The sequence below is a fragment of the Mobula birostris genome, chromosome 3 (assembly GCF_030028105.1).
Source record: "Mobula birostris isolate sMobBir1 chromosome 3, sMobBir1.hap1, whole genome shotgun sequence".
Classification (NCBI taxonomy): domain Eukaryota; kingdom Metazoa; phylum Chordata; class Chondrichthyes; order Myliobatiformes; family Myliobatidae; genus Mobula; species Mobula birostris.
Window position 1 is genome coordinate 69,422,064 of NC_092372.1, and position 24,757 is coordinate 69,446,820.

The 24,757-nt window shown below is 39.1% G+C and overlaps 1 protein-coding gene across 2 annotated transcripts in view; it reads right to left on the minus strand.

Moving 5' to 3' along the window:
* The window catches only part of n4bp2 (NEDD4 binding protein 2), an 80,873-nt gene extending 61,909 nt beyond the window's left edge, over positions 1–18,964 (minus strand). For both annotated transcript variants that reach the window (XM_072252833.1, XM_072252834.1), the window contains exons 1-4: positions 18,607–18,964; positions 13,500–14,979; positions 9,120–9,244; positions 7,392–7,480 (exon numbers count right to left, since the gene is read on the minus strand). In XM_072252833.1, coding sequence (XP_072108934.1) covers positions 7,392–7,480; positions 9,120–9,244; positions 13,500–14,979; positions 18,607–18,880 — 1,968 coding nt within the window. In that variant the 5' untranslated portion in view covers positions 18,881–18,964. The remainder of the gene's footprint in view (positions 1–7,391; positions 7,481–9,119; positions 9,245–13,499; positions 14,980–18,606) is intronic.
* Positions 18,965–24,757: the final 5,793 nt, after the last annotated feature.

Here is a 24,757-nt window from a genome sequence, read left to right on the forward strand (position 1 = left end):
AGGCCACAGGAGAATGATATAACAGTTTGATCCAGGATATAAATTTCGAGCTAAAATTAAACATTTCAAGCACCTTAAATAAGTAAGGCCATTCTATTCTATCAAAAGCTTTCTCAGCATCTAAAGAAATAACACACTCAGGAACATTTTGTGAGGGGGTATAAACAATATTTAACAGTGTGCGAATGTTATAAAAAGAGTAACGACCTTTAATAAAACCCGTTTGGTCTTCCGAAATAATAAAAGGAAGTACTTTTTCTAATCTGTTTGCTAATAATTTAGAAAAAATTTTAGAATCAACATTTAATAAAGATATTGGTCTATAAGATGCACATTGAGCAGGATCTTTATCCTTCTTTAATATTAGAGAGATTGACGCTCTATTGAAAGAATCCGGAAGTTTACCAAGTTTTAATGAAGCCTCAAAAACCCTACAGAACCAAGGGATTAATGAAGGTGCAAAACATTTATAAAATTCTGTGGTAAACCCATTAGGGCCAGGAGCTTTCCCCAGGTTCATAGAGGAAATAACATTCTTAATCTCATCAGTGGTAATGGGAGTATCTAGCATAGAAGACGTATCCTGTGAAATCTCAGGGAAATCTAGGTTATCTAAAAAATCATTCATATATTTAGAGTCTCGAGAAGACTCTGATTGATATAAGGAAGAATAAAAATCAAAGAAGGTTTGATTAATCCCCGCATGATCAAGTATCAGTCGATCATTTTGATTATAAATCTGATTAATTTGAGATTTAGCATAATTAGACTTCAACTGGTTAGCCAACAGTTTGCCAATTTTGTCACTGTGTACATAAAATTCACTTCTTGTTTTCTTTAATTGGTTTACAATCGAGGATGAAAGTAATAAACTGTGTTCCATTTGAAGTTCAGTTCTTTGTTTATATAACTCCTCAGAGGGAGCTGTAACATATTTCTTATCAATTTCCTTAATCTTGTCCACAATTACCAACTCCTCCTGCTTCAGCTTCTTCCTCAAAGCAGCAGAATACGAGATAATCTGACCACGAATATAAGCTTTAAAAGTATCCCAAAGAATGTTCACAGAAATATCCTCTGTATAGTTGATTGTAAAAAAAAAATCAATCTGTTCATTCATAAAGCTAACAAAGTCCAAGTCCTGAAGCAACAGCGAATTAAAACGCCATTGTCTGTTATTTTGTGTATTGGCCTGAATTTTAATAGAAAGCTTAAGTGGAGCATGATCCGAAATGGTTATAGAGTCATAATCACATTTAATCACTGAAGAAATAAGACGAGTCAATAAAGAAATAATCAATTCTTGAATAGGAATGGTGAACATGTGAAAAAAAATAAAAATCTTTTTCCTGAGGATGCAAATAACGCCAAATGTCCATCGACCCAGAATCAGAGAGGAATGAATTAATCAAAGTTGCAGATTTATTAGGTAAGGTCCGTAGAGGAGCCGAACGGTCCAAAGCTGGAGATAAACAGGTATTAAGATCTCCGCCCCAGATCAATGAAAACTCATTCAAATTCCGGAACTGATTAAATAATGATTTATAAAATTTCGGACAGTCCACATTGGGAGCATAAACATTAACCAAAACTACCTTTTTATTAAATAGTAGACCACTAACCAGTAGAAATCTACCATTCGGATCAGAGATAATATCATGTTGTATAAAAGTAACTGAGGAGTCTATAAAGATAGAGACGCCTCGAATCTCAGCGTTAGAGTTCGAATTAAACTGTTTTTCCTTCCAGAATTTAAAAAAACGTAGTCTGTCCCCCCTCCACACATGGGTCTCTTGTAAAAATAGAATTTGTGCTTTAAGTCTCTGGAACACTTTAAAAACTTTTTTCCTTTTAATAGGATGGTTAAGACCATTAGTATTCCAGGAGACAAAATTAATAATAGACTCCATAAACCCTAAAATCAACCCGCAAAAAGGAGGATTGACGATAAGCTCGACCCACGAACCCGGAAAGGGAACAGAACAAACAAGAGGTACCGGGAAGGAGAACGCAACCAATACTTCAATAGTGTAAATAGCCCAAGAAGAAAAAAACTAAAACATGAAGCCCCTCCCACCACCCCCCACCCCATGACCCCAAGGCTAAATCTAAAACAGACCAGCCGGAAAGAAGCAAGTACTAAAACTACCCCCATGACTTCCGATAGACGCTCACTTAAAAAAAAGTGTAAATATAAAAAAGATCAGCTAGTTATAAAACAGTAAAAGAATAAAAAAAGTAAATTAATTAAAACACTTACTATAACAGAGAAAAAGCCAGAAAATATTAAAAAAAAGCAACAAACCCCAGACCCTATGAATAAACTAAAAAAGGAAATGAAATTATTAACATAAACTAGTTATGAAAACCTACAAAAAAAATTTAAAAACTACAAAATTTAAGGCCTCAAAGGAAATATGTAGAATGACGCTGAGGAAATCACCCAGAATCCCCTGGGAAAAAGAAAGGAATGACACAGATAGAAAGAAAGTTTAGCAACGATATTAATTAATCAAAAATAAACTTTTCTGCCCATGTAAGGCAAAAAAAATTAAGGCCGACAGATTCACAACCTCCGATCAAACGGAGACAGTTAAAAATTACGATTAAGATATTGAAGGTGAAAATTGATCCAGATAACTCTGGGCATCCGATGGAGATTCAAAAAAACAGAGGGCTCCATCCAACGTACGAATCCTTAAACGTGCTGGGTAAAGCAGCGCTGGTTTTAAATCCATCTTGTAGAGTTCCGACATCACAGATCTGTAACGAACCCGTTGATCCCGAATTTGTTTGCTGAAATCCTCCACGAACCGGAAATGAAGATCCAAACAATCAATTTAACCTTTACATCGAACGAATCGAAACAGTTTCTCCTTGTCTTGAAAGTAATGAAAACGTAAGATGACATGTCGAGGTTTATCTGACTTAGACGAGTATGATGGAACTCTGTGAACATGGTCCAATAACGGTGGTTGGTCAGGAAATACAGTAGGAAATGCATCTTTTAAAAGTTGAGAAAAAAACTTCATAGGGTTGTCAGATTCAGCAGCTTCACACACACCAATCATTCGAAGATTCTGCCGTCGCATTCTGGATTCTAAGTCAGAGTTTTTAAAGGTCAGAAAGTCAAGTTTTTTCTTCATTATAGTAATTGTTTCTTCAATTTTCCCCATCTTGAGTTCATTTTGTTGCGTGGATTTTTGAAGATTAGATATAGCCGACTGATGTTCCGTGATAGATGTTTGTATTTTATTGATTAAATCGGCAATTTTCTGGAAATTAATTGAAATTTCTGCACGAATCAGCTCCGTAATAAAGGTTGAAATTTCCCTTTGAATTAGATCCGATATAGCTTTCAAAGTCACCGGTGGTTCAGTCAGAGGAAAATCGGTACCTTTCGGTCTAACCGGAGGTTTGCTGTCTTTCCCATTTTTCCCATTCTTAGACATAGCAGACCTTAAAAGCATCCGATTATCAAAGAGCCCAATTTGTTTCAAAGTATTGTAAAAGTCGATGCCTTAATGGTTAGTTAAAATATAGCTGATCATAAGAAGAAAAACTCAGAGGTAATGGAGCGAGTTTAAAGCACGACTTCACTCCATGAGCTCTACCGGAAGTCCCCCCCCCCCCAATCATCCAATCCAGGCACATCTTGGTGAACAACACACATCAAAGTTGCTGGTGAACGCAGCAGGCCAGGCAGCATCTCTAGGAAGAGGTACAGTCGATGTTTCAGGCCGAGACCCTTCGTCAGGACATCTTGGTGAACTTCTTCTGAACTCTCACCAGTAGAATCTCATTGTTTCTATAATTCAGAAATGCACATATACTGCAAGTGCACTCTGAGTTACGCTTTGTAAAGTTTTGTAATTTCCTGTATTTGTGTTTTGTTCAATATATTTGTCAGCATTACACAGAAAGTTTGGCATAGACGAGATGGGTCAAAGGGCCTGTTTCTGTGCTGTACTTTTCGGACTCAAGTTACACTAAAGGATCCTGCAATGGAATGCATAATGTTGCTCAGTGAAAATAAAACTCATGCTTTAACTCCAGCATCCCAAACGACCTCCACCTACCGCAACTCACCTACCACCAAAACAGATCTTTGGTGGACCCCATCACCCAGCCCAACACTCACCTCTGGAGCATCCATAAGGTAAAGAAACCCAAGATAGACTATTTATTTATTGACTACAACTCCACATTCAATACTATAATTCCAAATAAACTCATTACCACACCCTACACCTCAGAATCAACACTTCCCTCTGCAACGGGATTTTCGACTTTCTGCCCAACAGACTGCAGTTAGGATAGGTAGCAATGCCTCCACCAGGATTATTATTATTCAACACTGTTACCCCACAAGACTACATCCTCAGCTCTCTACTCTACTCTCTGTACACTCATGACTTCATTCCATCCACAATTTGAACACAATGCCATGGTATTCGGCCGTATCTCAAGTATTGATTAGTTGAAGTATACAAAGGAGATGGACACTCTACTGACATAGGATCATGACAATAACCTTTCCCTCAATGTCAGCAAAACAAAAGAGCTGATCATTGACTTTAGGAAGGATGGCAGTGCACATGCTCCTGTCCACATCAAAATGTAGAAGTTGAGAGAGGGAACATTACCAACAGCCTACCCTGGTCCAACCAAGGAAGCACACAGGTGCCTTCTCTTCCTCAGGAGGCTTGAAAAAATTGGCATGTTCCTGTCGACCTGTACCAATTTTACTGATGCACCACAGAAAGCACCTTATTATGGCAACTTCTTTGCCCATGACTGTCAGAAGCTGCAGGATTGTAGACACAGTTCAACATATCAAGAAAACCAGACACTCCCCCCCCCATGGACTCTGTATATAATCAGACCCTACACACTCCAAACGTTCTCTCTATTGATAAAAAAAAGCCTGACAGCATGTGTCGCAACCAGCCTCAAAGATAGCTCCTACCCTGCTGTAATAAGGCTATTAAGTGGTACATGGTATGATAAGAAGGACTCTTGACTTTACAATCTACCTCATTATGATCTTGCAATTTACTGTCTACTGGCACTGCACTTTCTCTGTAGCTGTTACATTTATTCTGCATCCCACGTTTTAACTTGCTCTTTCTCAATGGACTACAAAATGATTTGACCTATACAAACTGTATTCAAGGCAAGCTTTTCACTGTACCTCAGTACATGTGATTATGATAAATCAATTCCAATTAACCTAAAAAAATCAGATAATAAATAAAAAGATTTAAATGATGTGATAAATTAATAAGCACACACTGAATTTTAAGGGAGCAGTTAGACAAACTGATTACTTGCATGTTTGAGAATATATAAAACACAAGTTGAATAAAACAATGGACTAGAAATTATTGAAACATTTCTGCTTGAAACCTTCAGGTTTTTACTCCAACATAAATCACTTTACCAACCTAAGAATCCTTGTTTGTCTTTAAGGACAGCATTCTGGTTTTGAAATTGGTTTTGGTTTTGTTGAAATAAACAGGAATTGATATTTAGTTCTGTATTTCTCAAATTCTTATACTTCAGCCAGAACTTATCAATCTCCCCATCAGAACACTACCTGTTGAACAGTATTAGACAATCAAAAAGTCAATCACTCAAAAGGCACTATTTCCACAACACAACTTAAAAACCACTGTTAAATTATTTCCATATCATCTGATAATTAAAAACAAATGGCATGATACATGAAAAACATGAAGCAATGTTTAATATTTCATACAAAATTGACACTATTCAAGATACAGGTGTCCCCTGCTTTTCGAACATTCGCTTTACGAAACCTCACTGTTACAAAAGACCTACATTAATACCCTGTTTTCGCTTTCAGAAGGTATTTTCACTGTTACAAAAAAAAGCAGCACGCGATGAAAGTCAGCGCGCACCCCGAGCAGCCGCTCTCCCCGGATTCTTGCCTGCATTGCTTAAACACGTGCCTGTGCGCAGCCATTTGCAAGATGAGTTCTAAGGTATCGGAAGAGCCTGAAAGAGCTCGCAAGGGTGTTACACTTAGCGTAAAACTAGACATAATTAAGCGTTTTGATCGTGGTGAACGAAGTAAGGACAACGTGAGTTTGGCTTGTGGAAGCTGACGAACATGATGTTGAAGAGGTTTTGGCATCCCATAACCAAAGAACTGACAGATGAAGAGCTGATGCAATTGGAAGAAAAAAGGATAACAATCGCAACCGAATGAGTAATGATAAAGTACGACTTTAATTTTGAAAGGGTACGTCGGTTTAGGAGATATTTGCAGGATGGTTTGAGTCCTTACAAAGAACTGTGTGATAGAAAAATGCGCGAGGCTCAGCAGTCAAGCAAGCCTTCCACATCAGCCACAGCAGACAACGAACCTCAACCTTCGACATCGAGGCGGGCAGAGATAGAAGATGAGCTGCCTGCTCTAATGGAAACAGACGATGACAAGATGACACTCCAATGTCCCACCATCCCAACCCCCAGGCCACAGACAGATACCGATTCGCGGAGAATGCAACAGTAGCCGGGAGGCACACAGCACATCTTTAAGAAACAAGCCGAAATGAACATGCTAATTAATTAGGTGCCACCGACACGTAATTGTCGGCCCAGATCAGAGACGATGCAGTCGGAAATCAGCACTGATCTGGGCCGACAATTACGTGTCGGGCAGCACCTAATTAATTAGCTTGTTTATTTCGGTTTTTTTCTTAAAGATGTGCTATATGTCTCCCGGCTACCACTGCATTCCTGCATGCTTCGCGGCAATGTATCGCTCGGCGGCCTGGAGGGTGGGGGCCACTGCACCACACAAACTCTGACTCAGCCTAACACACCATCATCAGTGTGCACCGTGCTTTCCCAATTCCAGTAACTGATACTACACTGTACATACATTATTTCTACTTTATATTGGCTGTGTATTTTTATGTGTTATTTGGTATGATTTGGCAGCTTCATAGCTTAAAGGTCACTGGAGAGAGTGTTCTTGCCAACAGCGCTTGCGTGAGATTTTCTGCCGACGGCGCTTGCATGAGATTTTCGCTACGGAGAACAGTTGAGTAATGATTGTGGAAAAGTATTTCTACTTTATATAGGCTGTGTATTTATCATATCATTTCTCCTTTTACTATATGTTACTGTTATTTTAGGTTTTATGTGTTATTTGGCATGATTTGGTAGGTTATTTTTGGGTCTGCGAACGCTCACAAAATTTTCCCATATAAATAAATGGTAATTGCTTCTTCACTTTACAACATTTCGGCTTACGAACCATTTCATAGGAACGCTCTACCTTCAGATGGCCGGGTTAACCTGTATTCCATGTTTACAGAAACAATTAGACCATTCAAATCTTTTCAAAATTCACTAACCATAATAATGTACGGTTTCATCTCCCAAGACTGCGTATTTGTGTTATCTATTATAACTGGAGATAAACCCTTCTCCATGGCTTCTTCGGCTGAAATAAAATTATTAGAATTTAGTACTATTCAACAAGTTCATAATTAATGATCATGACATCTCTACACATTATTTAAAATAGAATGTTAATTAAATAATTGAAAGTTAAACAGATTTCTCATATTTACCTTAAATTTGTGTTCAATGAAAATAATCAAAGCATTCAAAAATAAAAATAAATAATATGGAGAGCTTGTTTTAAACTAAGGGCCTAACAAAAATGCATTATTTTGTGAAATTAAATATTGTTTCTTTTGTAATCTTTCTTACTTGTACTGGATTTCCCACTCAGTCAAAATGTTCGAAATCCTTTTTATGCTCCCCCATCCCCCATGCTACAAATTGAGTAAACTAGATTTCAATGGAATTCTAACCGGTACCTGATTGATTTTATACACATTTGTAAAATCACTTTTTGGTCCTGCAATGTAGTAATGAATACTTTTACTAGTATTCACATTCCATCTCAGTTTATAGTCCTTCCTACTCAAATACAAGTTCTTAAATTTCAAACTGGGAAGAGCTGCAAATGCTTCTGTGCTTTTAAAAATTTAAACTTGGATGTATCAACCATCATTTCTGCCATTGTCCATTTTGCTGTTGAAGGAATTGGATCCCTGAACAATTCAACAGCTTCCTCCAGGCACTCATCAATTCCATGAATCAAGATAAGTATCCCTGACTGAAACACGAGAGATTTCAGATGCTGAAAATCAGGACCGTCGGAGAAGCATCACAAATATGCCCAAGCCTACACTTATCTAACATCTGCATTCCAATAGTTTTTTGTTTAGCAAACAGGGTCACAAGCCCTTCACAACGTCCATAATACCGGTCTCACCCTTAGACACATCACCTCAGCACATACCAACCTGATGACCCCCTCCTGTTAAGATTGTTTAGGTAACTTACTTTTAATTCTTTCTTACTTCTCTTCTAATATTTGTATATCTGTACACTTGTAATGCTACTGTGACATCGTAATTTCTTTCAAGATCAAAAAAGTCTAACGGGATTTGAGAACTGTCTGCTTTCTGTAGTTCATCTATTCCATCCTTTCACTACTTGGGTTTTCAGGCACCATAACATTATGTTCAGAACAACTTATTTAGCAATTACAAAAAATGTTCCATTGGATTTCATAGTATACAATAAAAAAACATATTTGGAGACCTTAATCAAATGAGTGTGTTTTAATAAGAGTTTTAAAGGAGAAGAGAGGGGTGATGAAGAGCCAAAGTAGCCCAAGCATTGCTGAAGGCAAAGATGTATGAAGACAACTAGATTTTGCATGTTTCAGCAAAGGAAAATTGTGGTTAGCAAACAGTAGTAATGAATAAAAATGATAGTTTCATCTACAAGTCTACAGTGATCCATGAGGTGCCAGGAATAAATACAATTTTTTTTTAAAGTTGAGAGCAGGGAGCCAAACTGTGCTTCTATAATTTTAGAACTCAAATAACACTCAATTTTTAACGACACTGTTAAGTTTCCCCATTTTATTTAATCAAATGTCTATGAGAAGAAAGTTGAAATTGTAAGTTGACAATGGTTTGCATTATCAGTGTTAAGATAAATTAAAATAAATTCTATCAACTAAAATAGTGAAATAATGCCTACAATAACTGAATGCTCACCTCTCTTCTGGTTCCACTGATGAGCTTCTCCAATCAGACTGTGATTAAACTGGTAGCGCCCATTTCGATAAAAGTATTCATCAGTGCTTAAAATTATTCCATTAGGGCCCTGTTGAACAATCAGTCTGCCCAAATGCAATAGAAACTCATTAGTTTATTGCAAAATTATTTCATGGCCTTGTAATTAAGCTCTTATAAAAATATTGCTTTAGAAAAAGATGCTCTTTATGAATTTGGGTGAACTTGGTTATTTATTTCTGATGGAACATATATTTCAGCAGGGTTAGAAGCCAGGATAGTCCTTCACTATGCTGAAAATAATGTGCTCGGTCTACCCTGACTTTATCTGTGCAGTTCAAAAGTGCCATCCTAGTTGCTCAAGTTGTCTTGTCTTGTATGATAGAACATCTCCTAAATTCTCCCTTAACCTGCACTGCTTTGTCTTCGGAATCAATGACTCCCTCCAATTGGAAAATCTTGTGCATTGTTGCATTTGATCCAACTATCATTCTTAAATAACCTCAGTTTTGTATTCAATCCCTCATCTGTATTCAAAGTGATAAATACTTGAAATAGTGGATGAATGATTTTCAAAGGAAGAAAGGCCAAATATGGTGTCTATCACCGCAGTAAAAATTTGCAGACCATGTGATTTGCTCCACTACTTTCAACCAATTTGACATTTATTTTTAAATTGATACATGGGCTCTGGGCAGAGTTGGCAAGAATGTCATTTAATGCCTAGATATAAAAGCTTTCAAGAAAGTGAACTGCTTTCCTGAAGCAACCTAGACTCTTGCCCTAGAAATGTATTTTTAAAAGTGCTGAAAGACAGCAATATGCAGTTGAAATGGTTTTACCCTGCAGTGGAGCAAAATTGCATTTTTAGTTCTAACTTCCAACATGTTGATCAGGATTTCTGTTAGCACCAGAACAATATGAAACTTGTCCCAATAATGGCAGAATCAATGCATTACTAGATTTTAACTTTAAAGCATGATCTTGAATTTCACTTTATGCAAAAAAAATCAGGATTTACTCATAAAACTTGTTTTCCTCCTGATACCATAACATGGCAGACTGGTCCCACATTGTTGTGTAGTCTCACCGTTTACTCTATGGACTGTTCACATGTAACATTGAATCCTCTTTCCACCTTCAACTACATTGAAACACTGTCAATTTCTTAGCTCATACTAAAGCTGAGACAGAGATCCTTAGGCCTGGGAACACTAAAATGTCATTTAATGATGATCGCATAGGAAGATTATGATCCTAACAGCCTTCTTAAAAACAGCATTACAGTTGCATCAATGCTATTTGAGCCATGTAAGAAATAGAGAGAAAAAATTCCAGTCTCTTACAGTTAAGGTATTCTCACACCACCTCCATACACAACTTCAATTCACTCGAGATTTTGACCCGGCAATAATGAAGGCAATAATCAGAACATACTTCCACATCAGGAGGATGCATAATTTGGAGAGTAGCTTACAAGTGGTGACACTCCCAACTGTCTACTTCTCCATGTACTGCTAGATCGCCAAGATTGTGAATTTTGAAGGTGTTATCAAATTTATTCTTCAACATATTTTGTAAGTGGTGGAAAATGCAATCACATACACGTCATACAGGATTATCTGCGTATGACAAAGGATTGATCAAGCAGAGAGCTTTGACTTAGATAATACCAAGTTTCTTTAATGTTGGAGTTCAATAACCCCGACCAGTGAAAATTACTTCAAATGCATGACATGCCATGTAGATGCAGAAATATTTTGGAAACTCAGAAAATAAATACTTGCTGCAAAATATCCACCCTCTGACCTCCTCATAAAGACACTGTACTTTAGTAACTGTACAGTTAAAATTTCAGATCAATTTTCACATCAAGGAAATTAGCAGTGGAAATGCTGTTGAAGATTAATGATTAGCATTAGGTTCTTTATATTTTATAAATAATGCTTTAGGGAATTGTGACTATGAATATTCTGGGTTGACATTCTTCACTCTGGAAATATCATGTGCAGATGCAATTTCTGGATCAAAGTTTAAGGGATGTTATAATCACACCCTGCTCACCGGCAAAGCTACCTTCTTAAGCACTTTAGAGGAACTTGGACAATTAGGCACTTCCAGAACAATCTGGTCCTCCCAGTACAGTGCAAGTCTATTGTTAAGTCATGCAATTATTGAAAGTTCATTGCTCAGGCAGTTTCCCCACCTTATATTATATTGTGCCTAAACTTTGACCGTCATTATCACTATGATGAAGCCCAGACCTCCTCACAAAACAACTCCCCTGATCCTCTCAGATCCAGGTTCCAATCTAACGAGACCCCACATGTGTAATCTCCAAAAGCTCAATCTGGTTATCCATCTGATCCTGTAATCGAACTACTCCCTCCTCTCCCAACACCAATGCCTAAATCACCTTAAGTATTACCCTCAATATCCTGCAACAAGGCCCAGAGATATACTGCCCTCTTGCCAGCAACTTCATGGTCTGTCTCCTCCATACACAACTTCACTCCACTCGAGATATAGACCTTAATCTTCCATTTCCCTCTCCACCCCACAATCCTACAAAGTAAAGATCCTCACCCATGGATGTGCCCCTTACCCAAATTCTCTGAGGCAGTGCCTCCCTCACAACCACCCAACTCTGCATTCCAACTATCAATCACCATTGGCTCCCAATTTTACTCAATGCTACAAACATAGATTACCGCCAGATTCTGATACCTACTTCACCAAAAAAGCTTGATTAACTGATGGTTTCACGTTCTTCCCTGGCACAATCCCAACCTCTGAATGCAGCCTCAAAATAAAGGCATCACACCACACATTTTCATTCTCAAAAATCTGCAACATATATTCAATTATGCCAAGCTTCAGCTTTAAACCCCGGGTACAACTAAAGTTTTCATCTGGAAGCCAGGTATGGTCTTTCAGAAGTGAAGTTATGAAAAATAAATATTGCTTCAAAAATGTAATGGAATACTTCGATTTTCAAAAGCAAATTTTCTTCGAAATGCAATTTTATACTTGCACACCACATATGGAATTTTCAACTCAGGATTTCTAAAGTAAGTAAGAACAGGAAAATTAATCTGCATTTAAACTATACATATATAAAACCCAAATTATAAGACTTACAACTTTCTCCTTACCTTTAAAACTATCTGGTGTCATAGACTCAAGAGTTGTAGAGTCCTGAAAATGATCCCTCTTTGCCCATCCATACCAATCTAATTTGCCCACATCATGTCTGTATACTTCTACGCCTTGTCTATTTAAGTGCCTGTCCAAATGTCTCTTAAACATAATGAATGTATCTGACTCTACCACCTCTTCCAGAAGGTTCCGAATACCTGGTATTTAAAAAAACTTTCCCCTTAAATCCCCTTTAAAACGTCTTCCTCTCACCTCAAATGCATTTGCCCTCCTGTTTTTGATATTCCTACTATGTGAAAAGATTCCAGTAATCACCCCTAACTTACATACCTGTACCATGTTACCTTTTAGCTTCACTACAAGAAACTCAATGTACCCAATCTCCTGCCATAATTAAAGGCCTCCAACCCAGACCACATCCTCGGGAATCTCCTCCGCACTTGTTCCAACACAACCATATCCTCCTTACCAGAACTGCACACAATCCACCCTTATTCTGTAAATTTGTAATACCTTCTTCACTACCCCATATACAACTTTCAGGGAACTATCAACTTGAAAACCTAATCCTAACCCTTTGTTCATCAACCTTCCTTACTGCCTTATATCTATGGTATGTGTCCTACCACTAATTTACTCACAAAATGCATAAGCTCACAGTGGTCAAGATTAAATTTGATCTAACAATTCTCGCGAAGGTTCCATCTCATCAATATCTTACTACAGCCTAAGGAGTTTCTCGCTATCCACAACATCATCAACTTTCATGTCATCTGCAAACTTTCCAATCATACCTCCTACAGCTACATCCAAGTCATTACCTATTACTGGTAGGATGCACAAGTGCACAGAATGAAGTTCAGGAGGTAAAAGATAAAAATCAAATATAGAAGAATACAATGGATTAACAGTTAAACACAATTTTGTACTAAATAATAGACTGAAATATTATTCTGCAAAAACACTGAAAAACCATGGAAGATTTTTGAAACTACTTTCTTTTACCAATTTAAGAAGTGTCAGCCAAGTTTATATGTGAATTTTTGGAGTGGAGCCAGACCAGAGACTCCAACTCCAAAATGGCACTTCTAGGACTGAACCAAGTGTAAGTTTAGAGAATGGAGAAAGATACTGTGATAAAGGAAAATCTCTAATCTCCTTCAACTGGTCTAGATAAGTATATTAACAAAAATCATGTCATACCTGGCTAGTGTACTTTTTCCTGATCCAGGCAGACCCCTCATCAAAAACAACGATTTGGATGTAGCTATTGCTTTTCTGTTCATGAACTGTGGAAGTGGATGTTCATAAGTCTGTGATTGGTGTATGAGATATGGATTTAAGCACGGTTTTGAAAGCAAACTACCAGAAGTTGAACTTCTAATTGAATGAAGTTTATCAGGACTGGATGTAGGTCCAGTACGTTTCCATGGTGAAGTATCATTAAGCCTTGGCTTCAGAGGACTTGCTGCCACAGGTGTAATGAAGGTTTTTGCCATGCTCATTGGTTGGAACTCAGGAGCCCATGGATTCCACGAGACTGGAGACGTGGTTGGAATATTCACAGAATGTACATTGTAAGAATATTGAGGATAACTTGCTTCATCATGGTTTGTTAATTTCGGGAGATTTTCTCCACTGTTAGCTTTCCCTATATCAAACCAATAAGGAAAACTTGTATTCTGTTGCATATTTTTTGAAACATTCTCTTTATTTTCCAATGAGTTCTTTGAGAGAGGGCCGTCTTTTTGTAGCAATTCATTTGTTCTTTTAAATGCTTCAGGTTCGCCAAATAATTTGTAGCTTTTTGAAGATAGCTCTTTATTTGATTCAAGCCATATTTCATTTCTATCTGCACCAGAAAATCTCGCTACAGCTTTATCAGAAACATCGCTGTTCTGCAAGTGTTGATCTTGGCGGTTCACTGCATTTGGAAATGTGCCATACTTTGGACTAAATTGTTCTGAGCCAATAGCACCAATATTCATAGAAATGGCTGCTGACAGGCCATGACTTTCACTTTGATTTGTCCATATATTTGTATTATCTGTTCTTATACTACTTGGAAATATAACCCTCTCAGTTCCATCCTCAACAGGTGGATTTTTGCTGGGCTTTTCAATGTCTTCCAAAGAGAAATTATTATATTCTGACTGAATTTCTGATCTTTTCTGAATTATGTTACTTCCACTGTTGAAACAAAGGTTCACATTTTCTTCACAATCTGAGGAATTCAATGTATATGATAATGGTCTGAGGGGTAAGCTGCCATACAAGGCTGTTTGGTGCTGAAGGGACACATTATTCAAAGCAGTGTTCAAATTTGATTGAATTTGTTGAGGCATTTGATCACCAACATAGTTATTAGAAAACTGGTTAATAGGCAAGTTATAGTGGTTCATAAATGGCTGGAACTGACAAAAAGACATGCTTTGCTCACACTGTGTGTTCATGCAATATTTCTCCAGTTCAATTTCAATTGAAGAGTCCAATTTTTCATCCCATTCAAAACTTTCAGAAGAAGCAGCTGAATTATGTCCATAGTCTTTCATGACTACCTCATTGTCACCATTAACTTGATCATTTAGGGAAGCCGTCACACATTCAAACCCAGAGGAGCAAGAAGATTTCACTCCTTTAGCTGCATCAGATAGTAGCAACAAAGAATCCATTGCATCATCAGCTGGACAAAAAAAACAAATACATTAAAGATAATCGTAAGTTTTTTGACACTTTACAAAACAAAATTTCTAAATATTTATACATTCAAGTTTGTCAGTTGATGTTGGGCCAGATTTTACTGAATGGGGCCTACCACAGCATTCAGTACTGACTAACACGTCTAGATTCAGAAATTCTCGAGTAAACCAGTGAGGAGTTGTGAATATAATGGAGACATACAATGAAGCTTGAACAAACCCTTATACAGTACGTAAGTTACCTCAGGATAAAACCTTCAGGTTTGTCTTGTGACAAAACTGCCTAGAATTTTTTTGAAAACATCCCTGACATGCAACATCAATTAAAAATGAAATAAATACTTAATATTAAAATTTTTTAAAACATCGTGAACACTTAAATCTTCACCACATGCTAGGCACCAATGAGAGATGCAAGGAGGATACAAAAGAGGCTTTCAGATGGAAATAGACAAGCTAAATGAATAAACAAGGCATAGAAAACAGAATACCTCCAAGAGGACAACCTTGTCGTGGTTTGGAAGCTTGTGTGCTTTAATGACCCGGAAAGCTATATTGGCAGGAGTCAGGGCTTTAGACTTTAGCTCTGGGTAAGGTCACCCATGCCAAACAGATCAAAGGGTAGAGGCCCAAACTAAGAGTGGTCCAACAATCTTCCAGGTTTGGGGGTTCAGCTCAGAGTTAACGATCCTGACTGGTAAAACAACATTGTTACAGAAACAGCAATGAAGAATCCCTCTACATCTGAATGTGATGGTATTTCTGAGCCTCCAGCCGGGAAATGCATGACTGATAGAAGTGAAAACCAAGTGGAAGTTGCAGACACAATGAAGAAAGCCCTGAACACCAGCAGAGACAGAGGACCTTCACTGCTGCTCTAAATGCCAGAGAAGTATTGGGCAGTAAGAATATAATGTGGGAAGGTGTATAGCCATCCATTCAGGTAAAAAAAATACCAAATAACTTTTAAATGATGATAGCTTGAAAGGTATTGTTGTTCAACATCTTATTCATATTCATTCAGATATAAAGATGAAACACCCAAATATGGTCCAGTTCACCAAATCACAACAGACCTATTGTATAAGCACTCCTCCACCTCCCTTGACTATACTCTTCACCACTGATGCTGCAGTCCTCAGTTTCTGCTCATATGTCAGAAGTAGAATACACCACATGATTGGACTTGCCAAAGCTTCCAGAGGTGACGTATTAGTGGTAGCTGGCCAGAGACTTTTTCAAGCTGGCCCAGTTGAAGTTCCCCAATGATCAGAAAGGCATCGTGGTATGCTGACTCGTGGCCACTGATCATGGTGCTCAGCACCTCTGATACCAACCTGGCATTGGCTAGGGGTGGAATGTGATTTACTTATTTAGTGGTACAGCATGCAATTAAGCACTTCTGGCCCTATAACCACTCCACCTAAACAACCCCTGATAAATCTGATTAACCACAACAAACCTGATTAATCCTAACCTAATCACAGGACAATTTAAAATGACCAGTTAACCTACCTGGTACATCTTTGGACTATGGAAGGAAACTGGAGCACTTGGGGAAACCCCAGGCATTCCACAAGGCGGACGTAAAGACGGTGCCAGAAATGAACTCCAAAATGTAACAGTGCCATGTTAACCACCTACGTGGATGATATGGTAAACTGGATCAGCAAATTTGTGGATGACACCAAGATCGTTGGGGGGGGGGGGCGGTGTAGTGGACAGCAAGGAATACTATCAAAGCTTGCAGCAGGGATCTGGACCAACTGGAAAATGGGCTGAAAAATGGCAGATGGAATTTAATGCAGGCAAGTGTGAGTTGTAGTACTTTGGGAGGGCAAACCAGGGTAGGACTTGCAAGGTGAGCAGCAGGGCACTGAGAAGTGCTGTAGAACAGGGACTTGAAAGTGACATCACAGCTAGATAAGGTCGGAGTTGGGATGTTACGTTGAAGTTGTTTAAGATGTTGGTGAGGCCTAATTTGGATCTTGTGTGCAATCTTGATCACCTACCTACAGGAAAACCATCAATAAAATTTAAAGAATGCAGAGAAAATGTACAAATTTTACCAGAAAAGAATGGACACTGCAACTAGGATGACGGCGGAAAACTCCCTCAACAGATAGAATGGATGATACTTAACCGTCAGTTTATTTTTATTTTATTTAAATATGAAATGCGGAGTAGGCCTCTAAGGCCCTTTGAGCCACGCCACCCTAGCAACCCTTGATTCAACCCTAGCCTAATCACGGGACACTTTATAATGACCAATTAACCTACCAAACGGAATGTCTTTGGACTGTCGGACGAAACTGAAGCACCCAGAAAAAACCCATGCATACCTCAGGGAGGGTGTACAGATTCCTTACAGAGGACTTCAAACAATCAGTCAAGCAAATGCATACCATAAGACAGTTTCACACATCTTGATACAGTATATGTACAGTTAGCATTTTCCAGTTTTACCTGATAACCAAAACTTTCTGAAGACTCACTTAGGGACGTTAAAACAAAAGATTAAACTCTAGGTTGGCAATATATTTTGCAATAGCAACCATATATACTGCTTTCAAACTATATATACTATGAAATTAATATTGACTGATACAGTAGATGACAATAAAAGATTTTGAATATGCAGGTATTATTGTCATTACCCTAATTGTAGAAACCAAAAATTGATATGGTTGCCCAAGAATCCTTTTAGTAACCAAAAATACATCAGTAAACCACCAAATTAAATCCAAAAAACCCAAATAATTCCAAGTATGTTGTACTTATGATCTAATATGAAGGTGTGTTTGAAAAATAAGCCATTAGAAATATTAACAAAACCTATATATGTTTAACAACTATTTAGCCAGAAGCAACATCTTTGTAGCGTGTTGATTCAGGTTTATCTGCTGGCAACTGACGAAGAGTTCCCATGCCACTGGAAAGAATGAAATGCACATTCAGCACTTTAGCTCAGGTCAGCAGCATTCACATGAGAGTCTAACTAGAGACTTGTTCCAGTAACAATGTCCTCAAATACTGGCTTTCAATAAAATACGTATTCAATTTCGACGAAGGGTCTTCGACCTCAAATGTTAGCTGTTTGTTCCTATAAATACTGGGTACTTCCAGTATTTAGTCATAGTCACAGTCATAGTCATACTTTATTGATCCCGGGGGAAATTTTCTGCTTTACCGTAGACTTCCAGCATCGGCAGTAATTTGATTTTTTAACTAAATATCGATCTTAATTTTCAAAATAAGAACCTTTGCATTACGCCGTTGGGTTACTCAACAGTGAATGTACCAATTTGAACACTTACAGTGTATTTGTCATTAAAACCTCAGCAATTGTTGAATAACCATTGCTTATACAATGAGCTGGATTACCGAAATTCTTTTTCGAAATGATGTTTCCAACTAAACGTTATCAGATTACCGATCAAATTCCAAAGAGAGAGAGGAAAAATACAAAACAGGGAGATGGCGTAGGGTAGCATGTTCGATTACCCTGTGGTGTTTGTTGAAGGACAGTATCCGACTGTGGAGGTTCCAGGTCCAGGTGAAGAGGAAGGGTCAGGTGTAAAAGGCCTGCAACCGCGCGCATTCTCCGTTACCTTTGAAGTCACATTCAGATAGCACCACATACACGACGCTCGGGTCCAGGTGCGAAAACATCTCCGTCATTCGGTCCAGCAGCTCCTCCTTGTTCACCCCCGAACCCATAGCGCCAGTCACGGCAGCCATTGAAGTGGAGGTTGAGGCCTGAGAAGGCACTGGGGCCGGATCGGCGGCAGCCGGAGCCGCCGCCGCCGAAGTACTGGGCGGTGGACCACATCCAGATGGCCGAGTTGGAGTAGTTACAGTGGAAACCTTTTTCTTTTTCGGCATCGTTTTTGTTGTTGTTGTTTACAAAGATACCATTGGCTTCTGTCACCCGACCCCGGGCCGAGTGAACGAGGCCGAGAGGCGGCGTCAGAGGTGACGTCACGTGGACCCTGCGAGGGGCGGGGCCGGGCATGAGGACGCGGAGAGAAAGCCCGGCCAAATTATGACGCCGATTGGCTCTCGTCGTCGGCGCTGAGCCACCAAAATGGACAAATCTGAGCTTCCTCAAGTTAGGTGGACAGTACCACTCAGAGCTTTGTTGAGAAAGCCTTAACATTCGCCGTTTGATAGAAGCCCTGGCTCATAGCGGCGCAAACAGGAGAAGAGTACCCCGGAGAGGATGGAGCACTTCCAGGCCTCTCATCAGGATTATGTACACAAACTCAGCGCCCACGCCCTTGCCCATTCATCCTTTCCCACTAATCTCCTACCTGACCGTTATCCCTACCAGTGACAAAAAGACTACACCTAGCTCGTACATCTAAATTTAAGGCCCCATACTCACTCCTACCAGGTGAGGCAACACTCCTCCTGCGAATCTGTTGGGGTCGTTACTGATTCCGGTGCTCCCGATGCGGTCTCCTCTTTGGTAGATCAGGGGAGCAGTTTTGTCGAGCACCTCCCCACCATCCGCAAAAAGTGGAACTTCCCAGTGGCCAACTATTTAAATTCCTATTCCCATTCCCGTATCGATATGTGGTCAATGGCCTCCTCTTCTGCCACGGTGGAACAATTTTCAGGGCGGAGGGGCAACACTTCATATTCTGCAGAATCCTTTGTGTCCTCCTCCTAAACTATCCACCGACCAGCCCTGCCGGACTCTGCGGGCTCCTGATCGAACGTAGTCAACCACTTCAGGTTCGGACTTGGAAGCAAGTTCCACTTGAGGGACTGCCTGAGAAGAAATTACTCTCGATCAGCAAACTGGAAATCTGAGTGCTTCAATTCTCAGACACCACCATTAGTCAGTACATTTACTGATATTTGTATGGTTTCTTGAATAGCAATATATTTTAATGTGTATTTTCTCTATATATAAGTAAATAACTCAAATCATTTCTCTCAATTTCAATGATAACCATGACATCATAGATTGGTTCAGTTTCTGTAAGAACATTTTTGCCTCTCTTATTTCAAAAATAAGGGAGAGATTAAGAATAGAACTTCTTGAGTTCACTAAGCCGGAAAAGATAATTCAACTTTCCACCTCTATTGTCCACTGTCAGCTGTATGCTCCGGTCTGTCTTCCCTGACATTTCCCAATCCCTTCCCCTTCCCATCAACACCCATACCTACCCTTCCTTTAATTATCTGAAGAAGGCCACCAAATCTTGATGCAAAGTCCCACAATGTGAAGTTTGGTTGTTCTTGTATTGTGGATTATATCAGTTGCTTCTCTCTCTCCAAAGTTCCATATTAATGTTCAGACAGGATTTAATAGGGAACTGCTGGCTAACAACATGGCACAGATCAACATATTCTTGTCTATTGCACCAACGCAAAACAATGGCAGGAAATAGGAATGCCAGAGGCCAAATTTAGTGTTTCTAGCCTTCTGTTACCCTGCTGAACCCAACACAGGGGGTGAAGATCAGTCCACATTTTGTATTTGGGCCCTCAGCTGGTGAATGAATAGAAAAGATTTTAAACCTGGATGCAAATGGTAAGAGTTTTTTCCCCTTCAAATTAGTGAATTGATATTGTTTAATGGAATTTTTAGTTTAGATATGTTGCAGTTATTTTGATCCCTTTGAATTGTTTTTAAATGCCTCCAATCATCACAACTATTTAAAAGAAATTCTTTGAGCTTTGGTAACAAAGACAGGGCCTCAGGAGCCATCCCCCAACGCTTAGTTGCTACTTGCTCATGAAATGTTCCAGTTTTGGGATGACCGTGACACCTAGGCCTGGAGCTTTTACCTTGGGATCATGCGTTATGCAATCTTGGAAACAACATAGGAGTGAGCACAATGTTGATTTGATAAGATCTGGCCCATCAACCTGCATTTATGCAACATGTTTTAACTTTGTAAACATTTTAAAGGAACCTAAGATTAGAGGAAGCTGGGCCAGGTTGGAATATTCCACTGGGAACTGGAAATGACCCAATAGACTGACTGTGGGTTCAGCTCATAATTCCCTCTCCAAATATTTGAGCTGTCTTAATTTTTCCTTAATGCTGTCACTCTGATCAAGCTTTTGGTTGTCTGCCCTAAAATCATACCTGGGAAGCATGTAACTATACATTTTAGCATTAGAGGTGACCAACGGTTTTGTAAAAGAAGTACTTTTTATAAATATATTTTAGTGAGAAAGTGTAGAAATAAAAGCGATGATGAGGTTACTGAAGGAATATGCAGAATTTAAAGATCTCTGAGGACGTTGCTGCCGGCATGGGTTAAGAGTAGACAAACAAAGGCAAACAGAAGAAACATGGGCCTTGGGGGGATGTAGAAATAGACAGACATCCCACCTCTCCCGGAACTTCCGGGAGTCTCCCGCATATTAATAGTGGCTCCCTGATGCCCGCAAATTATATACAATATCACGGAAATCAATTTTTTTGAGAGCGAGCAAGAGAAAAGCAATAGAGAGTGTGAGAGCGACCACGAGAGAGAGTGCGCGTGAGCAAGAGAGGAAGAGAGAGAGAGCGAGCAAGAAAGCAAGCGAGAGCGACCACAAGAGAGAGAGAGCGAGTGAACGAGAGCGCGCCATGGCAGAGTGTTCCAAAAAACATATAAAAAGTACGTCACCCCAGACTACACTAAAGTGTACCCCTGCCTAATAGGGGTCAAAAATAATGACAGTCTTGCTCGCTGCACTGTTTGCAACAGTGACTTTTCTATTGCCCATGGTGGGTTAAGACTGTAAAAGACATGTTGAGGTGAGTTTAACAGGTGTCATTCGTTCATTAGCATAGCTAACGTTATTTAAACTAGCTGGCCAGCTGCTAAGGAGCTACTCTATTGCAGACATCCCACCTCTCCTGGAAGTCTCCTGCAAATTGATTGTGCTACCTCCCTGAAATGAGTTTTTGCAGGGTGGGATGTCTGGATAGAGGTGGTTACAGAGGTAGAGAGATGATAAAACAAGGCAGTACTACATGGTTGTCACATAACTCTGCAAAATAAAATTAACATAATATATTCTGACATTAAGGTAAGTGTGGCTCATCACCACCTTTCAAGCACGATTATCTTTGAGCTATAATGTTGTCAGTGATACACTAATCATATATATATGTTTTTGTTTTACTTTATCTCATCCTCATCGTATCCTCAATAATTGTCTTAACCTTTGTTATTCCTGTTTCCTTTCTTTCTTGGTGCCTTCTTCTAATTTCATTTTTGTTTTAACCATCATCTGATTTAAGATTTAAGCATTGGTATCATGGCCAGTTTTTTTTTTCCTTAAGAGAGAAACTGATCTGGCGGTGTGGTGAAAAAGATCCTCTTGTGTAGGTTAGAGTGGTTGACATTATCAGCAGCATTAATAAGTTAACTGTGAGAAAGTGCTTTGACAAATCAGTTTATTTGAGTTATATTTAAGGAGGAAAATTGATTCATGGAATCAGACACACTTGGGACTGCAATTTGCCATACTGTCTAAGAATAACACCTGAATAAAGGGTAAATTTTATTGATGAGACTATAATGTATAATCCCCAATTGATTCTCATGTCATCAATAATCACAATTCTCCATGGTTAGCCTTTCGTTAGTAATGGTTATTTCCCAAAGTTCATCAATGGAATACTCAATTACTTGTAGCAAATCGTTTATATAATAGTGAGTACATTTCTCAGTCCAGTCGTCCCTCCTTGCATTTACCCCTGTAAGCACAACAAGTGCTACACCTGCCCCTACACCTCCTCTCTCACCACCATTCAGGCATTAAACAGTCCTTCTATGGGAGATGACATGACATTTCAAATCGTAGTCTGTTGGGGTCATTTATTTTATCCAGTGCTCCCAGTGCAGCCTTCTCTACAGTGGTGAGACCCAACATAGATTGGGGGACTGCTTCGTTGAGCACCTTCACTCTGTCCATTACTAAAGGCAGGATTTCCCATTAGCCATCCATTTCAATTTGATTTCCCATTACCGTTCTGATATGTCTGTCCATGATCTCTTCTATGGCCACGATGAGGTCACACACAGTTTAGAGGAGGAACACCTCATACTCCATCTGGGTAGCCTCTAATCTGATCGCATAGACATCAATTTCTCTATTTTAAGGTAATCTCTCTGCCCTCCCTCTTCTCTCTTTTTCCATTCCCATTCTGGCTCACCTTTTATCCCTTAACTTCTCCTTATCTGACCATCGTCTCCCTCTGGTGCTCCTCTTCCTTCTCTTTCTTCCATGGTCCACAGTCCTATCCTATCAGATTCCTTCATCTTCAGCTCTTCACTTCTTCCACCTAGAACCTCCCAGCTTCTTGCTTCATCCCACTCCCACATCCACCAACCCTTCCCCTTCACCCTCACCTGTTTCCATCTATCACCTGCCAGTTTGTACTTCCACCCTGCCCACACCCCCCCCCCCCGCCATTCCACTTTCTTATTCTGGCTTTTGTCCGATTTCTTTCTAATCCTGATGAATAGTCTTGGCTCAAGACATCAACTGTTTATTCCCTTTCATAGATGTTGCTTGACTTGCTGAGTTCCTCGACTATTTTCTGCATGTTGCAGAATTTCTTGTGCGTGCATTTCTCCACTGTAGTTCCTCGATGATTGTTTTTCAATTCTACCTTCACTTATAAATTTCTCTCCATCATAAGTTCAACAATATGGCAGTTCACTGATGATAGCAGTGCTTAATTTTATTCATAAATGCAGAAACAATAGTTTGCATGGAACAAAACCTAGATCACATATACAGTAATCCTGGTGTAAAGAAATATCAACATCATATAGATACCTGTAGTTTGTAGGTATTTCTTGGCACTTTAACAGAAGAAAGCTTAATCACCATTCTTTTATTTCAATGGAATTATCATCATTGAATCTTTTCTATTACAGTAGTATATTGGGAGATTTTTAAACTAGAATCTCAACTAACCAGATTCAGAAATACAATAACTAAACTTCACATTATAAGACAAGTATACTATGATGAATGACTCACATCTCAGATTCCAAAGGCTTTTCATGACCAACACTGTGGGATACTTTGCGGTTTACCCCAATCAAACCACTCTAACAGCACTCAAGAAACTCATAACCAAAAAAAATTTCTCTTGATTGTTGTATCTCTTGAAATTAAAACCTTCCATCACCATAGAACATACAACTGTACAGCACAGTACAGGCCTTTCGGCCCACAATGTGGTGCTAACCTTTTAACTTACCCTAAAATCAATCTAACTCAGTGCAGTTTTCTTCAAAAGCATAACCTCAGTCCAAATGTACGTGGAAGTGGTGCCACCTGTAGGGTCCTTTCCAATCATATACTATCCCACCTGGGAAGTTACCATTCCTTTATGATGGCTTGGTCAAAGTCTAGAAGTTCTTTATGGAAAAATGTTATTGCATGTGTCATAGTAGATTCAGAACACAAGAACTAGTCATTGACTTCGGGTGTACATGCTCCTGTTTTATCAACAGTGCTGAAGTCGAGAGAGTTGAGAGCTTAAAATTCCGAGGAGTGTAGATCACCAACAGCCTGTCCTGGTCCAATCACATAGGTACCAGAGCCAAGAAAGCTCACTAGTGCCTCTACTTCCTCAGGAGGCTAAAGAAATTTAGTACATTCCCTTTAACCCTTGCTCATTTTTATTGGTGCATTATAGAGAAAGCATCTGTTTACATCAAGTCTTGATATGGCAATTGCTCTGCCTGTGACTACAAGAAAGTGCAGAGATTTGTGGACACAGCTCAT